This window comes from Strongylocentrotus purpuratus, unplaced genomic scaffold (genome assembly GCF_000002235.5).
Source record: "Strongylocentrotus purpuratus isolate Spur 01 unplaced genomic scaffold, Spur_5.0 spur5_scaffold_15, whole genome shotgun sequence".
Classification (NCBI taxonomy): Eukaryota; Metazoa; Echinodermata; class Echinoidea; order Camarodonta; family Strongylocentrotidae; genus Strongylocentrotus; species Strongylocentrotus purpuratus.
This window is the reverse complement of record NW_022145600.1, coordinates 214375-235787: the sequence shown is the minus strand read 5'-3', so window position 1 is coordinate 235787 and position 21413 is coordinate 214375. Positions and strand designations below refer to the sequence as shown.

At 39.3% G+C, this 21413-nt stretch overlaps 1 protein-coding gene across 2 annotated transcripts in view; it reads left to right on the top strand.

Annotated features, from left to right (window-relative positions):
• LOC577629 (nucleolysin TIAR) overlaps window positions 1-21413 on the top strand; it is a 48141-nt gene that overhangs the window by 1158 nt on the left and 25570 nt on the right. For both annotated transcript variants that reach the window (XM_011664448.2, XM_777843.5), the window contains exon 4: window positions 15256-15354. In XM_011664448.2, the coding sequence (XP_011662750.1) occupies window positions 15256-15354 (99 nt within the window). The remainder of the gene's footprint in view (window positions 1-15255; window positions 15355-21413) is intronic.

Here is a 21413-nt window from a genome sequence, read left to right as displayed (position 1 = left end):
CTTAAAACTGTATATAAGTTGCAACGTGTCTATGATAAATCATTGTTATATTCTTTTTCATGTGAAGTCAATTCAAATGGATTTTAAAATTGAAATGAATTGTTATATTATTTTATATTCATTTTTCATGTGATGTTAACTTCAATAAATTGTGAAATTGTGAACATGCATGCATGCATGCCTAAATAAATAAATAAATATGCCTTCTCTGGGAAAAGGGGCATTGACTCTTTAAATACCAAATCACAGAAACTATTCACCATTATGTCAACGTCATGTACATATTTTCTATGGATATAATTTTTCACGATCTCAACTTTTCACCACCCTAGCGTCACGTACATTGTCAATTATGGATAAAGTAGAATATTAACTCTTCACCACCCCGTCCGCTAACTTTTCACCACCCTTCCGTCATGTACATTGTCTATGGGTAAGCTGGATTATTAACTCTTCACCACCCTACGCTAACTTTTCACCACCCTTCCGTTATGTACATTGTCTATGGATAAACTGGAATATTAACTCTTCACCACCTACGCTAACTTTTCACCACCCTATATAGCGCCATGTACAGTGTCTATGGATAAACTGGAATATTAATTTTTCCCCACCCTACGCTAACATTTCACCACCCTAGCGCCATGTGCATTGTCTATGGATAAACTGGAATATTAATTTTTCACCACCCTACGCTAACTTTTCACCACCCTAGCGCCATGTACAGTGTCTATGGATAAATGGTAATATTAACTCTTCACCACCTATACGCTAACTTTTCACAACCCTAGCGTCATGTACTTTATCTATGGATAAGCTGGAATAATAACTCTTCACCACCCTACGCTAACTTTTCACCACCCTACCGTCATGTGCATTGTCTATGGATAAGCTGGAATATTAACTCTTCACCACCCTACGCTAACTTTTCACCACCCTACCGTAATGTACATTGTCTATGGATTATTAACTCTTCACCACCCTACGCTAACTTTTCACCACCCTTCCGTTATGTACATATATGGATAAGCTGGAACATTAACTCTTCACCACCCTACGCTAACTTTTCACCACCCTACCGTCATGTACATTAATTGTCTATGGATAAGCTGGAACATTAACTCTTCACCACCCTACGCTAACTTTTCACCACCCTACCGTAATGTACATTGTCTATGGATTAACTCTTCACCACCCTACGCTAACTTTTCACCACCCTAGCGCCATGTGCATTGTCTATGGATAAGCTGGAATATTAACTCTTCACCACCCTACGCTAACTTTTCACCACCCTACCGTAATGTACATTGTCTATGGATTATTAACTCTTCACCACCCTACGCTAACTTTTCACCACCCTACCGTAATGTACATTGTCTATGGAATATTAACTCTTCACCACCCTACGCTAACTTTTCACCACCCTACCGTAATGTACATTGTCTATGGATTATTAACTCTTCACCACCCTACGCTAACTTTTCACCACCCTACCGTAATGTACATTGTCTATGGAATATTAACTCTTCACCACCCTACGCTAACTTTTCACCACCCTACCGTAATGTACATTGTCTATGGATTATTAACTCTTCACCACCCTACGCTAACTTTTCACCACCCTTCCGTTATGTACATTGTCTATGGATAAGCTGGAACATTAACTCTTCACCACCCTACGCTAACTTTTCACCACCCTACCGTCATGTACATTCCCAGATAGCAAAATGTTGTGGGGCCCATCTGGGTTTTATCTGGTTACCACTGGGCTGGCCCACTTGGCCCAGATGGGCCAGCCAATCTCTTGCCCACTTGGCCCATTTGGCCCAGATGGGTCCCAGATAGGCCCCATGTGGGGCCCAGCAATCTGCACCCGGGTTATAGAAGCGCCCCAGATGGAACATTAACTCTTCACCACCCTACGCTAACTTTTCACCATCCTACCGTCATGTGCATTGTCTATGGATAAGCTGGAATATTAACTCTTCACCACCCTACGCTAACTTTTCACCACCCTACCGTAATGTACAATGTCTATGGATAACCTGGAAAATTAATTTTTCACCACCCTACGCTAACTTTTCACCACCCTATAGCGCCATGTACATTGACTATGGATAAACTTGGATATTAATTTTTCACCATCCAATTACAATACAGTTTATTGAAGTTAAAACGGTATTATGTCCTATGTGCAGGCCAAAAATAATGACGAGGTTAAATTCCAACGTAATTTGAATGACAATAATAATTTAGAACTTCCCTCAAAACCATAAGGTTTGAAAATGTCTTTTTGTGAGAAGATAATGATCATTAGTTGTCGAATTGAATTTAGCGAGCACGCTCGTTTAATTAGTCTGATTTTTACATAATAGACGAATGTACATTTAGTACATGTAGAGAGGCGCGGATCCAGGGGGGGGGGGCGAGCGGGCCTTGCCCCCCCCCCCCCCCCCGAAAAAAAAGGAGAGAAAGAAAAGGAAAAGAAGGGAAAGGGAAAGAGGAGAAAAAGGGGGAAAAAAAAGAAGAAGAAGAAAAGAAAAGAGGGAAGAAGGAGATCGGGGGCAAAAGGAATTGCCTCCCAGGCTGCTGCCCCCTCCCCCAATCAAAAAATAAAAGAGAAGGAAGGAAAGGGAAAGAAAAAAAAGGAAAAAATGAGATAAAGGGAAGGAAAAAGAAAAGAAGGGGGATATCAGTTGCAATTTTCCCGATCGGGGGGGGGGGGTGGAGGCAAAAGGTCCTTGCCTCCCCCCCCCCCCGTCCCCGCGTTAAAAAAAAACTGAAGGAAGGAAAAGGAAAAGAAGAGAGCTAAAAGGGAACAAAAAAGAGGAAGAAGAAAAGAAAAGGGAGAAAAGAAGGGGAGATCAGTCAACAATGTGTGGAGCGGAGTGGGGCCAAAATGAACTTGCCCCCCCCCCCCCCCAGGCAAACTTAAAAGAGAGGGAAGGGAAGGGAAAGGGAAAGAGGAGAGAAAGGGAAAGAGCAAAAAGAGAATGAAGAAAGGTAAGGGATATCAGTTGTAATTTTCTCGTCAACAAGGTGTAAATCGGAGGGGGGGGGGGGCATGGCGTACTGATAGGGGAGGGGGGGGGGGGGTTGGGGAAATAAAATTCAAACGTGGTTTATTTCTAATTCCATAACGGTGGTTTACAAATAATGCTGAAATGACATAATTTTCCGAGATTTTTCATCACTTTTAAGTAAATTGTACTTTTGTATGCGTTTGTTGGAAAATGACAAATTCCTAAATTTACAGCCAGGCAAGAAAATGCTTCTTGAGATGCCTACATGTCAGGGCCCGCGGAACGGCGGGGATCGGGATCCTCGAGCCTCCCCCCCCCCCCCCACTTTTTTTGAAAAAGTATATTAAAGAGAAATAGAAAGAAAGAGAGCAAGAAAGAAAAAATAGTTAACTGCCAGTGACACATTATAATGATGTATCAAAATATGCTCATGTGACCATGATTAAATTAAATGCCTAAAAACACGAGGGCTCAGCCCCCTGGATTCCACCTAGGGCCCTAAGGCGGGCCCTTAGATACTCATCTGACAGTAATTAAACGCCTAAAATCCCTGATCTTCCGGGGGCTCTGCCCCCTGACCCCAACGAAAAGCCTCAAGCCGGGCCCCTTGATACTCATCTGACCGTAATTGAATGCCTAAAACCCTTGAGTTTCCGGGGGCTCCGCCCCCTGAACCCCACGCCAATTAGTGACCTGCAAATGTCACAATTAGGTATCAAAATAATGCTCATCTGACCGTAATTAAATGCCTAAAACCCCTGAACTTCCGGGGGCAGACAAGGTATCACATAAATTCATCTGACTGCAGGCGCGTAGCCAGGGGGGCGGTGGGGTAGTCCCCCAAAAAAACGCGTAGCGAGGGAGCGCGGGAGGGGGAAACTGAATTCAGACGAAGAATATTTTCGAGAGCGGTACAACGAATCGTCTTCTTTCTCTAAAAATTAAATGAAACGTCGAAGCTTCCGCGCTTCGCACGGGAGGGGGGAACTGAATTTAGACAAGGATTAAGAGTCGAGAACGGTACAACGAATCGTCTTCTTTCTCTAATGATTAAATGAAACGTAAAAGCTTCCGCGCTTCACGCAGGAGGAAGAAAATAAATTCAGATGAGGATTATCTTCGAGAGCGGTACAACGAATCGTCTTTTTTCTCTAATAATTTAATGAAACGTCGAAGCTTCCGCGCTTCGCACGGGAGGTGGGAACTGAATTTAGACAAGGATTAAGAGTCGAGAACGGTACAACGAATCGTCTTCTTTCTCTAATGATTAAATGAAACGTAAAAGCTTCCGCGCTTCGCGCAGGAGGAACAAAATAAATTCAGATGAGGATTATCTTCGAGAGCGGTACAACGAATCGTCTTTTTTCTCTAATAATTTAATGAAACGTCGAAGCTTCCGCGCTTCGCACGGGAGGTGGGAACTGAATTTAGACAAGGATTAAGAGTCGAGAACGGTACAACGAATCGTCTTCTTTCTCTAATGATTAAATGAAACGTAAAAGCTTCCGCGCTTCGCGCAGGAGGAACAAAATAAATTCAGATGCGGATTATCTTCGAGAGCGGTACAACGAATCGTCTTCTTTCTCTAATAATTTAATGAAACGTCGAAGCTTCCGCGCGAAGCGCGGGAGGAGGGGGAGGAGACTGAATTTAGACAAGGATTAAGAGTCGAGAACGGTACAACGAATCGTCTTCTTTCTCTAATAATTTAATGAAACGTCGAAGCTTCCGCGCGAAGCGCGGGAGGAGGGGAAGGAGACTGAATTTAGACAAGGATTAAGAGTCGAGAACGGTACAACGAATCGTCTTCTTTCTCTAATGATTTAATGAAACGTAAAAGCTTCCGCGCTTCGCGGAGGAGGGAGGGGAGAAACTCGCCCCTACTTGCACCCACCCCCTTCCAATTACGTCACTGCTGGTCACCATAACGTACCAATATTCGGCTCGCATGATTTCAAATTTGCCCCCCCCCCTAAGAAATCCTGGATCCGTGCCTGCATGTAATGCTCATGTACCCCTTACAGCTCTATTTATTACCAAAGCAAGTCAATCATTCATTCAATAGCGTCTGACGGTCAAGTCTTAAAAGTAAACAGGTTTCCTTGCATATTTTGAATTCTATAGGACACTGCTGACAGATAGGACATACGTGACATATTCACAATTCCTGCAAAGTTCTTCAGACTTTCATGTTGGCTGAAAAAGAGATCATGGGGTTCAAATAAAACCTTTAAGAGATTTATTATTTCCGATCGGTGGGTTTATGTATAAACAATTGCTTCACGAGGATGAACTGAAATAAACAGATGCGATCCCCTTCTGTCGCCTATATAATTTTTTTTTAAATATATAGGGCTTGATATGTAGACGGGTGAGGTACTTTAACAATGAAACAGTCCTCTTTATTTAACAGACTATCAAACAAATTATAAAAATTGCACTCTCCAAAATATTATCGTCAAGAATTTAAAATTCTATTGTACTAGCCTGTATATCTTTTTCTAATACAACTGTAAAGAAAACATATATTGTAACATTCTGTAATATGTGGAATATATTTTACAAAATTTAATGAACCTCAATATACCTGGCAAATGCGCAATTACACCTTGTTCCCGAAATATTTTGCGGTACCGCAAGACCTTATGCAGGTACATGCAACTGGGAAACTGTTGATTCGTCGGAAGTTTGCAACTTGAATGGATCTTATTTCAGTCGTTATGAATTCAAGAGAATCGGAAATGAACGGCGAAATTGTTGTGCTGTTTATGTAGGACCTCCACACAATTCCACATTGATTCCAAAGGGATGACAACATAATGAAGCACGAAGGCAAAGCTGGTCTCGTAAATGTTTTTAATAATATATGGTTTTCATTGTGACTTGGTTGCCATGTCTAATGTTTTAAATATGTGCACAGCTGCATTTGAGATGTAAACTGACTGTACAACATTGAATTTATCTCCCATATAACTATACTAGAGAGAATGTGAATAACAACGAATTTGTTAACAAAACGCATTTTTGCCCCCCCCCCCCACAAAAAACGCCCCCCCCCCCCTCCAAAAAAAAAAAACAGTAAAGGAGTAAACATGGTTTGTATTTTTAACCCAAAAGAACATAACAATAATAAAATCCTGAATTAAATCACATATACAATTCCATTCAAAGAAAAGAAACGTTCACAGGAATTAAATTTCATAAACATTGCGCATGCCACCTATACGGTATTTATCAATGGAGGTCTTTATAATAGCGCATATCATAATCATGGACATATTGTGCGAGAATGGGAAAGCGTGTCTGTTTTTTTTTATAGGGGTGAGAAGACATGAGCCCCCGAACGCTGGCGTACTGATGGGGGGGGGGGGTGTATTTCTTATTCGATACCAGTAATTTACAAATGTTGTTGTTATGACATGATTTTCTGGTATTTTTCCTCCATTTTTTTTTGTAAGTCTTACCTTGTTATGCGTTTGTTGGACGATAAGAAATTCCCAAATTACAGTCGAGCGAAAAATACGCTTATTTAGAAGCCTTTATGTCATGGTCTGCAAAGTGGCTGGGCTCGAGCCTCCCCCCCCCCCCACCTCACTTTTTGAAAAAGTATGTTAAAGAGAAAAAGAAAGAAAGACGGAGAGAAAAAATAAGTGACCTGCCAATGTCACAAATAAGGTATAAAAAATGCTCATCTGACCGTAATTAAATGCCTTAAACCCCAGAGCTTAAGGGGGCTCCGCCCCGAACCCCACCGAGGGCCTTAAGGCGGCCCCCTTGATGCTCATCTGACCGTAATATACCTAAAACCCCTGAGCTTCCGGGGGCTCTGTCCTTTGGAGGCTCATCTGACCGTAATTAAATACCTAAAAAACCCGAGCTTTCGGGGGTTACGCCCCCTAGACCCCACCAATGTCCCTAAGGCGGGATCCTGGATGCTCATCTGATCGTAATTAAATACCTAAAACCCCTGAGCTTCCGGGGGCTCTGCCCCCTGGACCCACTATAGGGCGGGCCCCTGGATGCTCATCTGACTGTAGTTAAATATTAAAACCTCTGGGCTTCTGGGGGCTCCCCACCTGGAACACGTTAATGGCCTTAAAGAGGGCCCCTGGATGCTCATCTAACCGTTATTTAATACCTAAAACCCCTGAGCTTCCGGGGCTCAGCCCCTTGACCCCCCTACCGAGACTCATGCCCTGGACCCTACGCTAATTTACGCTCTACCTGATCGTTAATACTCCACTTTGAAAAACGTTCCGCGGGAGCTGCATGTAACATGTAAGACTGGTGGTGATGCAGATTTTTTCGTCTGCCCCCCCCCCCTTCGAACGTTTTTTCTCATTACGTCACTGCCCCTGGAAGGTGAGCCCCCTGGAATGTTTGCCACCCCCAACCCCCCCCCCCATCCCAAACTGTTTCCGGCGTGCCTATTCTATACAGTACTAGTAATGATTCTTTATTCTAATGTTGCCATGTATTACCGTAGAGGCCATGTCTACGAGAACGAAGAAGAGAAAATAGAATTGAAAGGGAAAAAAAAGTCATATATGCATTGGCATTTCCTGTATTTTCTCAATAAATGTTTATTAGTTTTCGAAATATTCTGGTGTCCGCAGCCTTAATATTGTTTTCAAACTTCAGATGTGTATCATTGTGAGAATTTCATGAGAGCTTAGTTGTCCCCGTCTTATAGAGTTACGATTGATCCAAATCAATCGTAAGTCCTCCAATCAATCGCAAGTTTGTAGTCTCCACTCACTGGGGAAAAGGGGCGGCCGAGCGACTTCGAAAGTGGGGGGGGGGGGGCGGGGCGGGGCACCAAGAAAAAAAGGACACTTTCTGAAGAAAAAAAGGCACCTAGGCTACAAAGGGAAATCTCAAAGAGAAAATAGACATTGTTTAGACTTCGGTATATACCCCTACATTGTGTTTACATTATCAGGGATGATTTCAATATTTGTTTCACTTTATACACCATACAAGATATTGCATAATGCATCATGCTTTGCAGTTGGGTGTGATGGTCTGAACATTTATTTGCGAGCGAGGAAAAGTGTTAAGATTTGTGAGGTCGCAGTGCGAAAAATTACATCTTATAAAGAGGAAAAAACCCAATCCTGATAGGGTTATAAGTACATTTTCATAACGGAAGACTGAAAAGACTTTAGATAAAATAACATAAGTATATTTTGATTTGATTATATTTTCTTCTGCATTCGTGAAATCATACAGTTTTTCGATAACACTAATAATATAAAGTACAATAAGTATTTTTCTGACAATGAATCATAAATTAGCAAATATATATATATATATATAAAATGTCATAAATACTAAGTTTCCTCAAACATTATAAAACATGATACAATTATTTGCGGAAGAAGGACTGTCATTGTAAGCAGATTGCTTGATAAAACCGACAACCCCAGACAAAAACTCATGAATATATTAACACATATTAAGCAGATACGGATAGGTAATTGAAAATACAAATTTCGATGATGGTGATATTGACAATGCAGATGAGGATGATGATGATGATGAAGACGATGATGATGATGATGATGATGATAATGATTCGAATGAAAGAAGAGATGACATGATAAACAATGAAGAGTTGACACAGACATTCTACCTTGAGTATTCTGATAATAACATCGTTTTAACTTTGGCCTTAAATGAGTAGAGTGAGCAGGCCCGTAGCCACGGGGGGGGGGGGGGGGGGGGGGGGGGGGGGGGGGGGGGGGGGGGGGGGGGGGGGGGGGGGGGGGGGGGGCACGTGCCCCCCCCTTCCAAAAAAAAATTGAAATTGTTTAGACCCCTCCCCAGAACGTCGATCAATTACATGTATGTGTTCCCCCCCCCCCCCCCCCCAAACATCAAACTCTGGCTACGGCCCTGAGAGGGAGCAACATGATTTAATAGATTCTGGGAGAAAGTTCCAAAGGTCAGGACCATGGTGTCTTATGGATTTATTTCGGGTATACTAGATGAAAATTTGAGGAATTACGAGTAGGGTAAGAGTGAATAGCTTTATTTATAGTGTAAAAGTTTTGAAATGAAAGAGGGAGCATATTTTTTAAATACTTAAACATGATCAGTAAACATTGTAGCGAATTTATGTCGAATACTGTAAGGGTTTTCAGGTTGTAAAATATTGGACTTGTGTGAGATAAATAATGGTGAACCAATACATAATACGAAGGGCTTTCTTTTGCAATAAATGAATAGATGACATGATAAACAATGAAGAGTTGACACAGACATTCTACCTTGAGTATTCTGATAATAACATCGTTTTAACTTTGGCCTTAAATGAGTAGAGTGAGCAGGCCCGTAGCCACGGGAGGGGGGGGCACGTGCCCCCCCCCCCTTCCAAAAAAAAAAATTGAAATTGTTTAGACCCCTCCCCAGAACGTCGATCAATTACATGTATGTGTCCCCCCCCCCCCCCAAACATCAAACTCTGGCTACGGCCCTGAGAGGGAGCAACATGATTTAATAGATTCTGGGAGAAAGTTCCAAAGGTCAGGACCATGGTGTCTTATGGATTTATTTCGGGTATACTAGATGAAAATTTGAGGAATTACGAGTAGGGTAAGAGTGAATAGCTTTATTCATAGTGTAAAAGTTTTGAAATGAAAGAGGGAGCATATTTTTTAAATACTTAAACATGATCAGTAAACACTGTAGCGAATTTATGTCGAATACTGTAAGGGTTTTCAGTTTGTAAAATATTGGACTTGTGTGAGATAAATAATGGTGAACCAATACATAATACGAAGGGCTTTCTTTTGCAATAGAGTTGATTTTGATTTTGGCGCTGGTGGCCCATACTAAATTACAATATGTTATATACTGTAATATCAACGAATTATAAAGCATAACAAGCGGATAACATGGGATTAATTTCTTCTTTCAAAATCGTTTCAAAATTACAGTAAGTTCATTGGCTGCATGTATATCTTTCAAAAAGTGTTTGAACTAACTATAACAATCCCATTTTTGTCTTGATGTCTTGATTTGAAATGTCTTGATTTGTAACTGTTCCTTATTACCTACGCATGTTGGTAATGAGAGACCTTTGGTGATGACGTCATAAGTTATTTTTATCTTATTAATCAGTTACATCATGACCACAATTTTGTTTCCCAATAAAGAGAAGAAGTTACTAAAGAGAAAACAAAACTTTCTGTATGTGTAACATTTTTCATGTTCATGTAAATTATGGAAATGTGCTTAAGGGTCTCCAATTCCCAACACCTACCCTAGTACTAGAGATTAAAGAGGGCACTTACGAGAATGGAAAATGGACACTTATTGCAATGGAAAATGGGAACTTGTCGAAGGAAAAGGGGCACGTGTCAAAATAAAAGGGGCACTTATCAGAGTAAATGGAGCACTATTCCTATGTAAAAAGGGGCACTTTTCGGGTGCTTGAAAAAGTAGGGGGCACTGTGCCCCTACTCCCCCCCCCCCCCCCCCCCAGGAGGGCGGCCTCTGCTGGGGAGTATTCCTACCATTATGGTCACCGTGAAGGCATAGGCATAACTAACACAAACTAACACGGTAAAGAGTTAATGTTCCAGTATATAGACTATGTACATGGCGCTATATAGGGTGGTGAAAAGTTAGCGTAGGGTGGTGAAGAGTTAATATTACCATTTATCCATAGACAATGTACATGGCGCTAGGGTGGTGAAAAGTTAGCGTAGGGTGGTGAAGAGTTAATATTACCATTTATCCATAGACAATGTACATGACGCTAGGGTGGTGAAAAGTTAGCGTAGGGTGGTGAAGAGTTAATATTACCATTTATCCATAGACAATGTACATGGCGCTAGGGTGGTGAAAAGTTAGCGTAGGGTGGTGAAGAGTTAATATTCCAGCTTATCCATAGATAATGCACATGACGGTAGGGTGGTGAAAAGTTAGCGTAGGGTGGTGAAGAGTTAATATTACCATTTATCCATAGACAATGTACATGGCGCTAGGGTGGTGAAAAGTTAGCGTAGGGTGGTGAAGAGTTAATATTACCATTTATCCATAGACAATGTACATGGCGCTAGGGTGGTGAAAAGTTAGCGTAGGGTGGTGAAGAGTTAATATTACCATTTATCCATAGACAATGTACATGACGCTAGGGTGGTGAAAAGTTAGCGTAGGGTGGTGAAGAGTTAATATTACCATTTATCCATAGACAATGTACATGGCGCTAGGGTGGTGAAAAGTTAGCGTAGGGTGGTGAAGAGTTAATATTCCAGCTTATCCATAGATAATGCACATGACGGTAGGGTGGTGAAAAGTTAGCGTAGGGTGGTGAAGAGTTAATATTACCATTTATCCATAGACAATGTACATGGCGCTAGGGTGGTGAAAAGTTAGCGTAGGGTGGTGAAGAGTTAATATTACCATTTATCCATAGACAATGTACATGACGCTAGGGTGGTGAAAAGTTAGCGTAGGGTGGTGAAGAGTTAATATTACCATTTATCCATAGACAATGTACATGGCGCTAGGGTGGTGAAAAGTTAGCGTAGGGTGGTGAAGAGTTAATATTACCATTTATCCATAGACAATGTACATGACGCTAGGGTGGTGAAAAGTTAGCGTAGGGTGGTGAAGAGTTAATATTACCATTTATCCATAGACAATGTACATGGCGCTAGGGTGGTGAAAAGTTAGCGTAGGGTGGTGAAGAGTTAATATTACCATTTATCCATAGACAATGTACATGACGCTAGAGTGGTGAAAAGTTAGCGTAGGGTGGTGAAGAATTAATATTCCAGTTTATCCATAGACACTGTACATGACGCTAGAGTGGTGAAAAGTTAGCGTAGGGTGGTGAAGAATTAATATTCCAGTTTATCCATAGACACTGTACATGACGCTAGGGTGGTGAAAAGTTAGAGTAGGATGGTGAAGAATAAATATTCCACTTTATCCATCGACAATGTACATGACGCTGATGTGGTAAAGAGTTGAGATTTAAAAAAATATATCCATAGAAAATATGTACATGACGGTGACATAATGGTGAATAGTTTCTGTGATTTGGTATTTAAAGAGTCAATGCCCCTTTTCCCAGAGAAGGCATATTTATTTATTTATTTAGGCATGCATGCATGCATGTTCACAATTTCACAATTTATTGAAGTTAACATCACATGAAAAATGAATATAAAATAATATAACAAATCATTTCAATTTTAAAATCCATTTGAATTGACTTCACATGAAAAAGAATATAACAATGATTTATCATAGACACGTTGCAACTTATATACAGTTTTAAGAAAGAACACCTAAAGGTGATGAAACATAAGCAAATAGAGCTTGAATCGTGTACCACCTTTCAAATATATAACATATGACAAATAACATTTATGCATGACTTATAATTATGGCGCTTCCGGACTTCGTGAGCTCGATGATGAGACGATCTGTTGGCTCAATAAGGATCTTCCTATCTAGATGATGTACTCCCTGATATTCTTTGCACGAACGAACGAATTATGGTGCGGGGATATATTGCAATTCAAAAGAAGATAATAACTTTTTAATTTCTAACATACATGAGGTGAGGTCTTAGTATAATTCTTTGATTTGCCCATAAGTACTGCGCTTTACCCCCCCCCCCCCCTCCATCATCTACTCTCATTATATCCGACCACCATGCCTATTTTAATTGGTAGCCAGCCATCGTTGCACTGATCATGCCTGACGGATACAATGCACAAAGAATACATTGCGTGTGTGTAGTATAGCGGTTGTATGTGTACAATGCGATCCTTACACTTATCAAATTGGCAATTTTTACACATTGGATGGGCTACCTTCATCTCCGATTAGGTGTGTGAAGAAAAGCTTCACCCGTTCCCGTTGATGAAAGCGATTCAAACAGTGGGTTGGGTCACGTTTTTTCGCAATGTAAAGGGGTAGTAATTATAATTTTGACTTTGTAAATTGCATCAAGAACATCATCGCAGAATCCGTTTTTCACATCGCCAACGCGCCAATAAAAAATATTAAACGTCTGCTGAAATGCGGACGCTCTTTATTTCTGAGGACGCATCGGTCAGCGTTTACAAAGACGATCCTCGTTTATGCAGATGATCTTTATTCTCGGACCAGCGCCCCTGCTGCTTACTCTGAGGATCTTCCTCATAAACGCGGACAAAATGCGTCCTCGTTAACAAGGATCGTCTGCATTTTCACGGACCCTTTTTTTCATCGGCGCTCTGCGGGTTTCGGGTTACCGAACCGCCCGCTGGCAATGCCAAATTTGGATTCCCCAGGGGAAAATATCCCTAGTTGACCGTCTACTTTTATGGGTTGTCCGCCTTCCCAAGGATTTATTGCTCATAATGTGAAGGTCTCTGTACAAAGTCAACGTAAAATGCATTAAGAAAATCATCTTGGAATAACTTTTTGCATTGCCAATGTGCCGATCAAAAATATGGAATATCTGCTTTTTTTGCAGACGACGCATTGGTCCGAGTTTACAAAGACGATCCTTATTCTCGGACCAGCGCCCCTACTGGGCAAAGCCAAACTTCCTCAAAAATAAATACGAAAGCTGAATCAATCACAAATAAATTTGTGTTAAGTTTTGCATTGCCTTTGGACCGAGTTTGACTTGATGATCATTGATCAGTTGAGATGAGTTTTTTCTGTTGTCAGTGTTGATCTGGAACATGTAAGCAAAGCTCTCTCTCTCAAGGGAGGGGGGGGGGGAGAGGGCATTTGCCCTGGGCGGCACTTGAAGGGGGCGCAAAAATAAGCAAGCAAAAAAAAGAGGAGGAGGAAAGGGAAAAGGATGATTGATTTTTGGACATTGTGTCTTTGAGGTTTAGAAATCTGAACCCCCCCCCCCCCAAAAAAAAAAAACTGCTGTTCATTCGCTTTGCCATCTTGCCTTTGAGTTTAATAAATATGTTTTGGGAGGGGACAATAATACCTAGATACGTCTAACCCCGTAATGATACCTAAATTTACTCATACCTTGGAAAATTCTCTCATTCAAAGTTGTTGTAGTTAATGTTTAAAACTATTTTCATGCCGTCAAATATGAAAAAATGATCAGAAGAAAAAAAATGCCGAAAATTTTAAAAACATGCAAAGTCAAAAAGAAGAGGCAAAAAATGCAAGCGATCTGAGATTATAATGACAATGGGAAAAAAATGTGTGCCTACATTATAATCCAAAATGGAGGCTCGCATGTTTTACCTCTTCTCTTAGACTATATGTTATTAATTTCAAATTCATCAAAAGACACTTACATGTACATGTACATGTAATATAAAAAAAAATGTGGTCTACAACAACTCCAAATAACAAAATAATCCTAGCCAGTAGCCATGCATTTCAGTGAAAAATATACACGGGGGCTCAGGGCGAATTTGCCACCGAAATGCCCAAAAGAGCCCCCGAAAATCAGAAAAGAGCCCCCGTAAATTTGCGTAGAGTTCAATGCAAAACAACTTTTAGAGTGTTATTTTTATGCAGGCAAGCTTGAAAAGTAGCCCCCGAAAAATAAATATTACTTTTTTCCCTGATGCATTTTTTAAAAAGTATTTGATAGCCCAAAACTTGGAAATTGTTGACATTATTTATTTATTTTTTATTATTTATTGTCCAATATCACCTGATCTGATTATTGGTTACAGGGTTAGATACACCACTGAGTCATTTGTTCAAAAGAAAATGTGATGCATTGACAACTGATCTTATTATTTACTTGTAGTAAATGGGCAGGTGTAAATATTTTATAATTGTGCTAAGAAAGATATTTTCCTCCTTGTCTTTTTTTGGGGTGAAATTATGTACAGACCTAATTCAATGAATAAATGCTAAATGGCATTCTGGAACTTTGCTTGTATTCTAAGATGATATTTACTACAATTTTTTACTATTGTATGATGTGTAGAATACAAACATTGAAATATTAGATAAGTTTGATAAGCCACAGACTCTTTCTATTTTCAGATTTTAAGATATTGATGATTGAAATTAGAAATGGCAAACTTGGTACCTAGTATGGGTTTCAACTTTCTGTGATGACTGAAGAGGGTCCTTCATAACTTAATGCATCATCACCCTGTGTTTAATTTTTGTACAGTTTGAGCATACACCATGGGCTTCCATGTAGTTTAGCCAAAAGCAAATCTCAATATAAACTTCAAAACAATCAGCAGATAAATATGCTATTTTTTCATTTCTTGTGTTACAGCATGGCAACAGCGACCCATACTGTTTTGTAGAATTCTATGACAGTGTGACAGCAGAGGCAGCTATGGTAGCAATGAATGGAAGAACAGTCTTTGACAAGGTGAGTACAGATGAACCTCTTAAAGACCTTTCCTTTTATCTATGTTCCTGTAAAAACATTCCTGGTGGCCACTGGTGTACACATACTGTGGAGCCTTCATAATCTGGGCTCTGTATCAGTAAAGGTGTAGTATCAGAAACATTTTATACTTTGTATTTGCAACTGGCATCCTCTCATTCAGACCACTTATCATGATTCCTCATACATGCATGTCAAGCCCATCAGCTTCTGCCATTCTTGTAAAGGGATGTGATGTGTTCATCCTACATGTATGGATGTTTTGTGACGTTTAATGCATCTCCATTGTGTGTGACTGTTACAGGGTCGACATGGCCCAAACAGTAAGGTATGGTAGGTGTGAAAAAATGAAAGAATGCAAGTGAGCTCATGACTCAAGGTTGGGTCTGGAAGAAACTATGGTGGAAGTGATGAAGAGAAGTGGATAGAGATGGATGGGTCATGTGTTAAGAGGGGAAGATGATGAATGTGTAGAAAGATTGTGAGGTCTGGAAGTGGATGGCATAAGATGGTGAAGAAAGGAAGCTTTAAGGTTGGTCTAAATGAAGAGGATGCTCGAGTCAAGAAGAAGTGGAGGGAGGAGGTGTCGTAGTACTAAAGTTAGTAACCCCTCGTAAGGGGAAAATGCTGATTTTGATAAATGATGATGATTAACCATGTAAAGATTATCCTGCCTGCTGGCTTCTGGCATTTAATGATTTGTACATGGCTGTAGTTTATGTGGTCCTTACCTGGGACCGTTTCACAAACCCTTTTTTCAGTGACAAATGACAAAAATCAGTGACAAATATGCTGATAACCACCATAATCAAGGATTTCATTAGCTTAATAACAAAAACTGTCATTTGTCACTAATGACAAGTTTTGTGAAATGGGAAATCGGACATTAATCAATATTTGCATAACATTACTGAGTGACACAGCTTATATATATTTACAAGTGCCTGCTTATCTGTACATGTACCTTTGTGTTTCAATGTTAAAACAGTGATATTCAAGATTAGGCATGTTTTAAATTTAGGATTACAGGTGTAAGTATAGGTTATGATTACTAGGCCTGATGATTACCCAATATTACCCAAGCCAACTTCTTTACTCGCTTGCAGCACGTGATGTGTAAAGTAGCTTGAATTTTTATTGCTGTGTGCTTAGTTTCAGACTCCCCAAATAAATGTAAGTGTTATGTACCAAAAAGGACAATCATTTTTTTATGGTCCTTGTTATATATATTATAAGTTTAGAACCACATAGCTATATCATTTCTTACCAATTTACCTAATGTTAGATGTCTACATGTTAAAGTGGCATGTTCCCCGTATTCCAGAGGGCGTTCAAAATACGTACCCGCTGGCGGACGGTGCTAGCTGCCTATTGACACCAACAGAATACCGCTCTTACGCAAACGGCATGTTACGAATGCCCGCACAATGCCGATTATCGCATACATGTGCCGAAGTAATACCAATCGCAGTTCGGTTTTAAGATTCAGTTGCTGTTTCCGCTAAGGCTGTGCACAACAGTGTAATGAGGTACCCGAGTACACTCCCAGGCTTACAAGCGAATACTCGAGTATTCGGACGCCATGTTTTTTTATTTATTTATTTTTTTGTTGTTGAATTTTTTGAATTTTTTTGAATTTTGTTTTTTTGGTTTTTTTTGTTTTTGTTGTTGCCACCACCATACCACTGGGGCAGTATCTCACGTCGCCGAAAACGCATGCAATTTTACTTTGAGTTGCAGTTGAAGGCACCGATTTAATAATAATAACAGTAAACAATGCTGTTTTAAAAAACCAAAGATGGCAGAATAATCCATTTTCCTCCAAGTCCAAACAGAAATCCAGACATTTGGTCCCAGTTTCTGAGTGGTGAGTTTGACAGTGCTTGAGTTGAGAAGCATTTTTACCGACGGCACCATGCCAGCGGCCGCCGCTCACCCAGGCACGGGTAAGCGTCGGCCTGGACAGATTTTTTTTTTTTTTTTTTTTTGCGGCCGAATATTTGGGTACTAAAAATCGTACCCGAGTAGTTGTCAACCGTGCGGGTACTCGAGCATTCGACTAGACGTCGCATCCCTAGTTTCCGCCCACTTTCGTGATGTCAAAATCGGCAGCGATCAGCTGGCTTGACGAAGGCAGGCCAGGCCGCGCGTACTTTGATTGACAGCTGTATGCAAATTAGAAATCGATCTTCGGAACCAAGATGGCGATGACTAGAGCAGCGATAACTACAATGGCGGGAATGTGCCTCTTTAACATTTAAAGTGAAAGTTGATTTTTCATTTGAGTCTAATAAACTTGTGAATTTGTTCATCCTTTTAAGTTTTGATATCCCTATCCAAGAATGTTATAGTAGAAGTTTCCCTTGAAACAGATTGTTACCATCTCATTCAAAATCTGACTAAAAATGTTGTGAAAGTTTTGGACCAAAGTTTCAGCCCACATGTGTGTTAGGGCCAATATACCCTGTTATGTGTGTAGCACCCTTCACAGTTTCTCTGTATGTGGTGTTCAGAAAGTTACAGTAAATGTGTACTTTATTGATGACTTCAAAGTTACAGTATATATTAATGCAAGTACCTACATGTACATAAAATACCTTATTTGTAGATATTTTCTTTTAAAATGTAATCCCATGACCAGACTTCTACTTTATATCTTTAAATGCAAATAAATATAACATTGACAAGTAACAAAGTTTGTAGCAGCCAAAAATCTGAAAAATCTGAAAACATTAATACCTTCAGTTAGGTACAAGTACTCTCTCAATGAATGTTATTTTTTGATTAATTTCTGGTTTATGCTCTTACCATCTCCATGAGAGTACCATCAAACATGTCGTAATGGCCACCTCTCTATAAACGCCACTTTTTCTGTTTCCCTTGTGTGGCCTTGTATAAAATGTGGTACGAATGTACATGTATGTAAAGACAGGAAATGCAGGCTATCATTGTGGATGCATGCAAATATCCCTCACTAATATTAGTAATTTCAGGTCATGTCATTTCATGTAAACATTTTTTTTTTCCAATGTACGTTAAAATGCATGGATATTTGTTTTGCTACCAAAAAAGTATTAATATGTTTTCAAAGTATGATGTATTTTTTTTTTTTTCAAGTGAAAAGAATGACATGGAAACTTTTTTTCTTCAAGTATGTTCTTAGGGTGTGCTCTCTCCTCATACATACTGCACATGGTGAGACAATGTAGAGTCTATGTATATCCTATGTATAGCCTATGTGATGAAGCTCTGTGGGGGAGGTCTGTGAAGGTGACAGATTCACAGTGTGAATCACACACGTTGACGTTTGTCTCTATTTGAAGATGAAGGAGGAAAGCTGTGCGGGGGGGGGGGGGGGGGGGGGGGTAACCTTGGTAAGATTTGATGGCTTTGCCATACTGTGTCATGCCTGCCAAGAACTCAACAACTGTGACTTGATATATCTCAATGTCCCCTCAAAGAGATGAGTCTATTAACTTCTTACTATATCAGTCTATGCCTCGGCCCTCTTATACATGTATGGTAATGTTGCTAGCGATACCTCTTCAAATTTTGTTAGGGGGGAGGCAATAATTAAAGATATTAAATCCTTTTCTCATTTTAAATTTAAAAAATAAAATAGAGATATATGTAAGTAAAAATAAAATAACAAAAAAGAGTATGTGCAATGTGTCTTAGTAGTATGACATGGATATTTATAGAATATTTTTCGCCTTGAATTATTCTAAAATCTCATTTTCTGTGATCATGATGGGTGTTATACAGACATATTGATAAGATGGTAAACTCGTTCATTCATTGAAAGATGCAGCTATCCATTCAACTCGTTTGCTTCCTTGTTGAGTGGAATGAATACCTGCATCTCTTACCTCACGATAAAGAGTTTTACCCTCTCAGATATGCGAAGACCATAAGTGCATTGTCAATGGCAGTTATAGCCTTCGTTGCGAGCAGCCAACAATTTGTGAAGCTTTCAGAAAAATGGGATAAATAATAAAGAAGTAAGTTTATGAAAGTAAGGATCACTTCTAGAATTACTTCCTAGTTTAGTATAGATTGTAGACCTGAAATTTCCTGCTCAACATTGTATAGAATTACCCCATGGTGATCTTTGTCCCTATGATACATGTACGTGTATGTCTGAATGCTGGGGTTAGCAATGTTGTCTGATGTGTATATTTCATTCATCATGCCAAGCCTGCTTCTACAAGTAGATATTATAAGACATTTAGGGGAACTAAAACAAATAGTTTGGTAGTCCTTATAAAATCAAAGATTAAGAGAGGAATAAAATACAAAACTATACCTGGATCACATGTGCAGATGACTGGTGAAAGAAATACATGTGCATGCTAGATCTTTTGATTTCTAAGCAACAGGCAGTTCCTGTGCAAGATACATTTCAAGACAAGGGCGTACTTCCTCATTCATGTAACTCTTACACTTGCATATCTTTCCACTCACCTCTTACCCTTTTTTAAAATCAAAATTCAAATTTCTCTGTTTTATTCTACAGCATCTCTCACTCTTGCCTGTCTCTCCTCTCTATCTCTCCACACCCCTATCTATTTCTTTTACTTCAGCTAACATCATTCTTACAAATACAGGAACATGTAAATTATAGTTCCCCTTTACTCTGCTACTACAATAGTAACTACATACTTCAATCTCTTTCTCTCATATCTGTTTCTTCTCTAATTATTTTTATAAATTATCTCCTAAAGCGTACTCTCTGGTTTTTATTGCCCTATTTATGCATCTGGCTGGACTATGCATTGTGCGGCCTCATCTGTAGTGCTTGTATTTCCTTTGTTATGCACAGTTATTGTTATGTTCCATTGGTTTTGATATCCTACATACACAGTGCTATTGTATACCTGTGATGAGCTATAAAAAGTTATTAATGTTTTGCATTCTTGTATAATTACAAAAGTATGCTGTACCAGCCACAGAATTAATTGTAATGCCAAATATACATTCATTTGTGAACATGTACATGTATGACCAATAAATATTGAATTTAATCAAACTTGCTGTGTACTGCCTGTAAGCTGGCAAACATGTAGAGAACTAAAATAAACAGAGCAATGTATGTATGATAACCAAGTAGAACAGATGGTATGGCCTTCACCATATTAAGCCTATTTAATATTAAAGCAATGAGGCCTCTGCTTTGTGAAGCAGATAAATGTATGATGTTCATTGGATCACTACGAAAGAACAAAGAAGTAAAGACATTGTAACATTTCAATGAATTCTGATGTTTTTCTGATTGCTCCTATTACTATTGTATAAAGATGAAATAAAGAAAATTTAAAGGATAAGCCCAGTCAAGAGACAAGTGGATATGGAATGAAAAGCAGAAACACTCTACGCATGTAGCTGTAAAACATTTACATCCAAAATGTGTTTGTGGTCTAGAATAACTGTGCACAAACTACTCTTCTGTGTGATAATCTTCAAGCCAAGAAGAATATACTTTAAATAGAAGAAGAAAGAAGAAAATAAGACAATCTGCTTTGCAGGGCTCTGTACTAAGTTTTTGTTGTAAGGTCTTTCTAAAAAGGATGCATCGACTAGTCTTGAATCTCAATCAGTACTACTAAAATATCTTTTATGTGCAACAATTTCAGAGTAAAAGCAAGGTCAGCTAGTCTTAATTATAAGTCAATTATAATAAAAACATTAATTATGCACAATGGATATCAATTTTTAATTAATAATCAAAATCAAATGCCAATAAATGCTGTCATGCTACTACAAAGTCCTTTGAACATGAAGTAAGTCTCGGTGAGTACCAAAACTACCAACAATTATTGCCTGAGCCAAGCATCATCACCACCATCATCACCACCATGACTATTATTATTGCCATCATTAATCATACTGCCACCAAAAACAAAAGGATGAAAATAGAAATAAAATACCTGGGTAAAGAGTGTTGATTTCAAGAATACAACATAAAACATAATCCAATAAATCAATATAAAATGCATCATAAAAAAAATAAAAGAACATATTTATATCAGTGTTCATTTCTA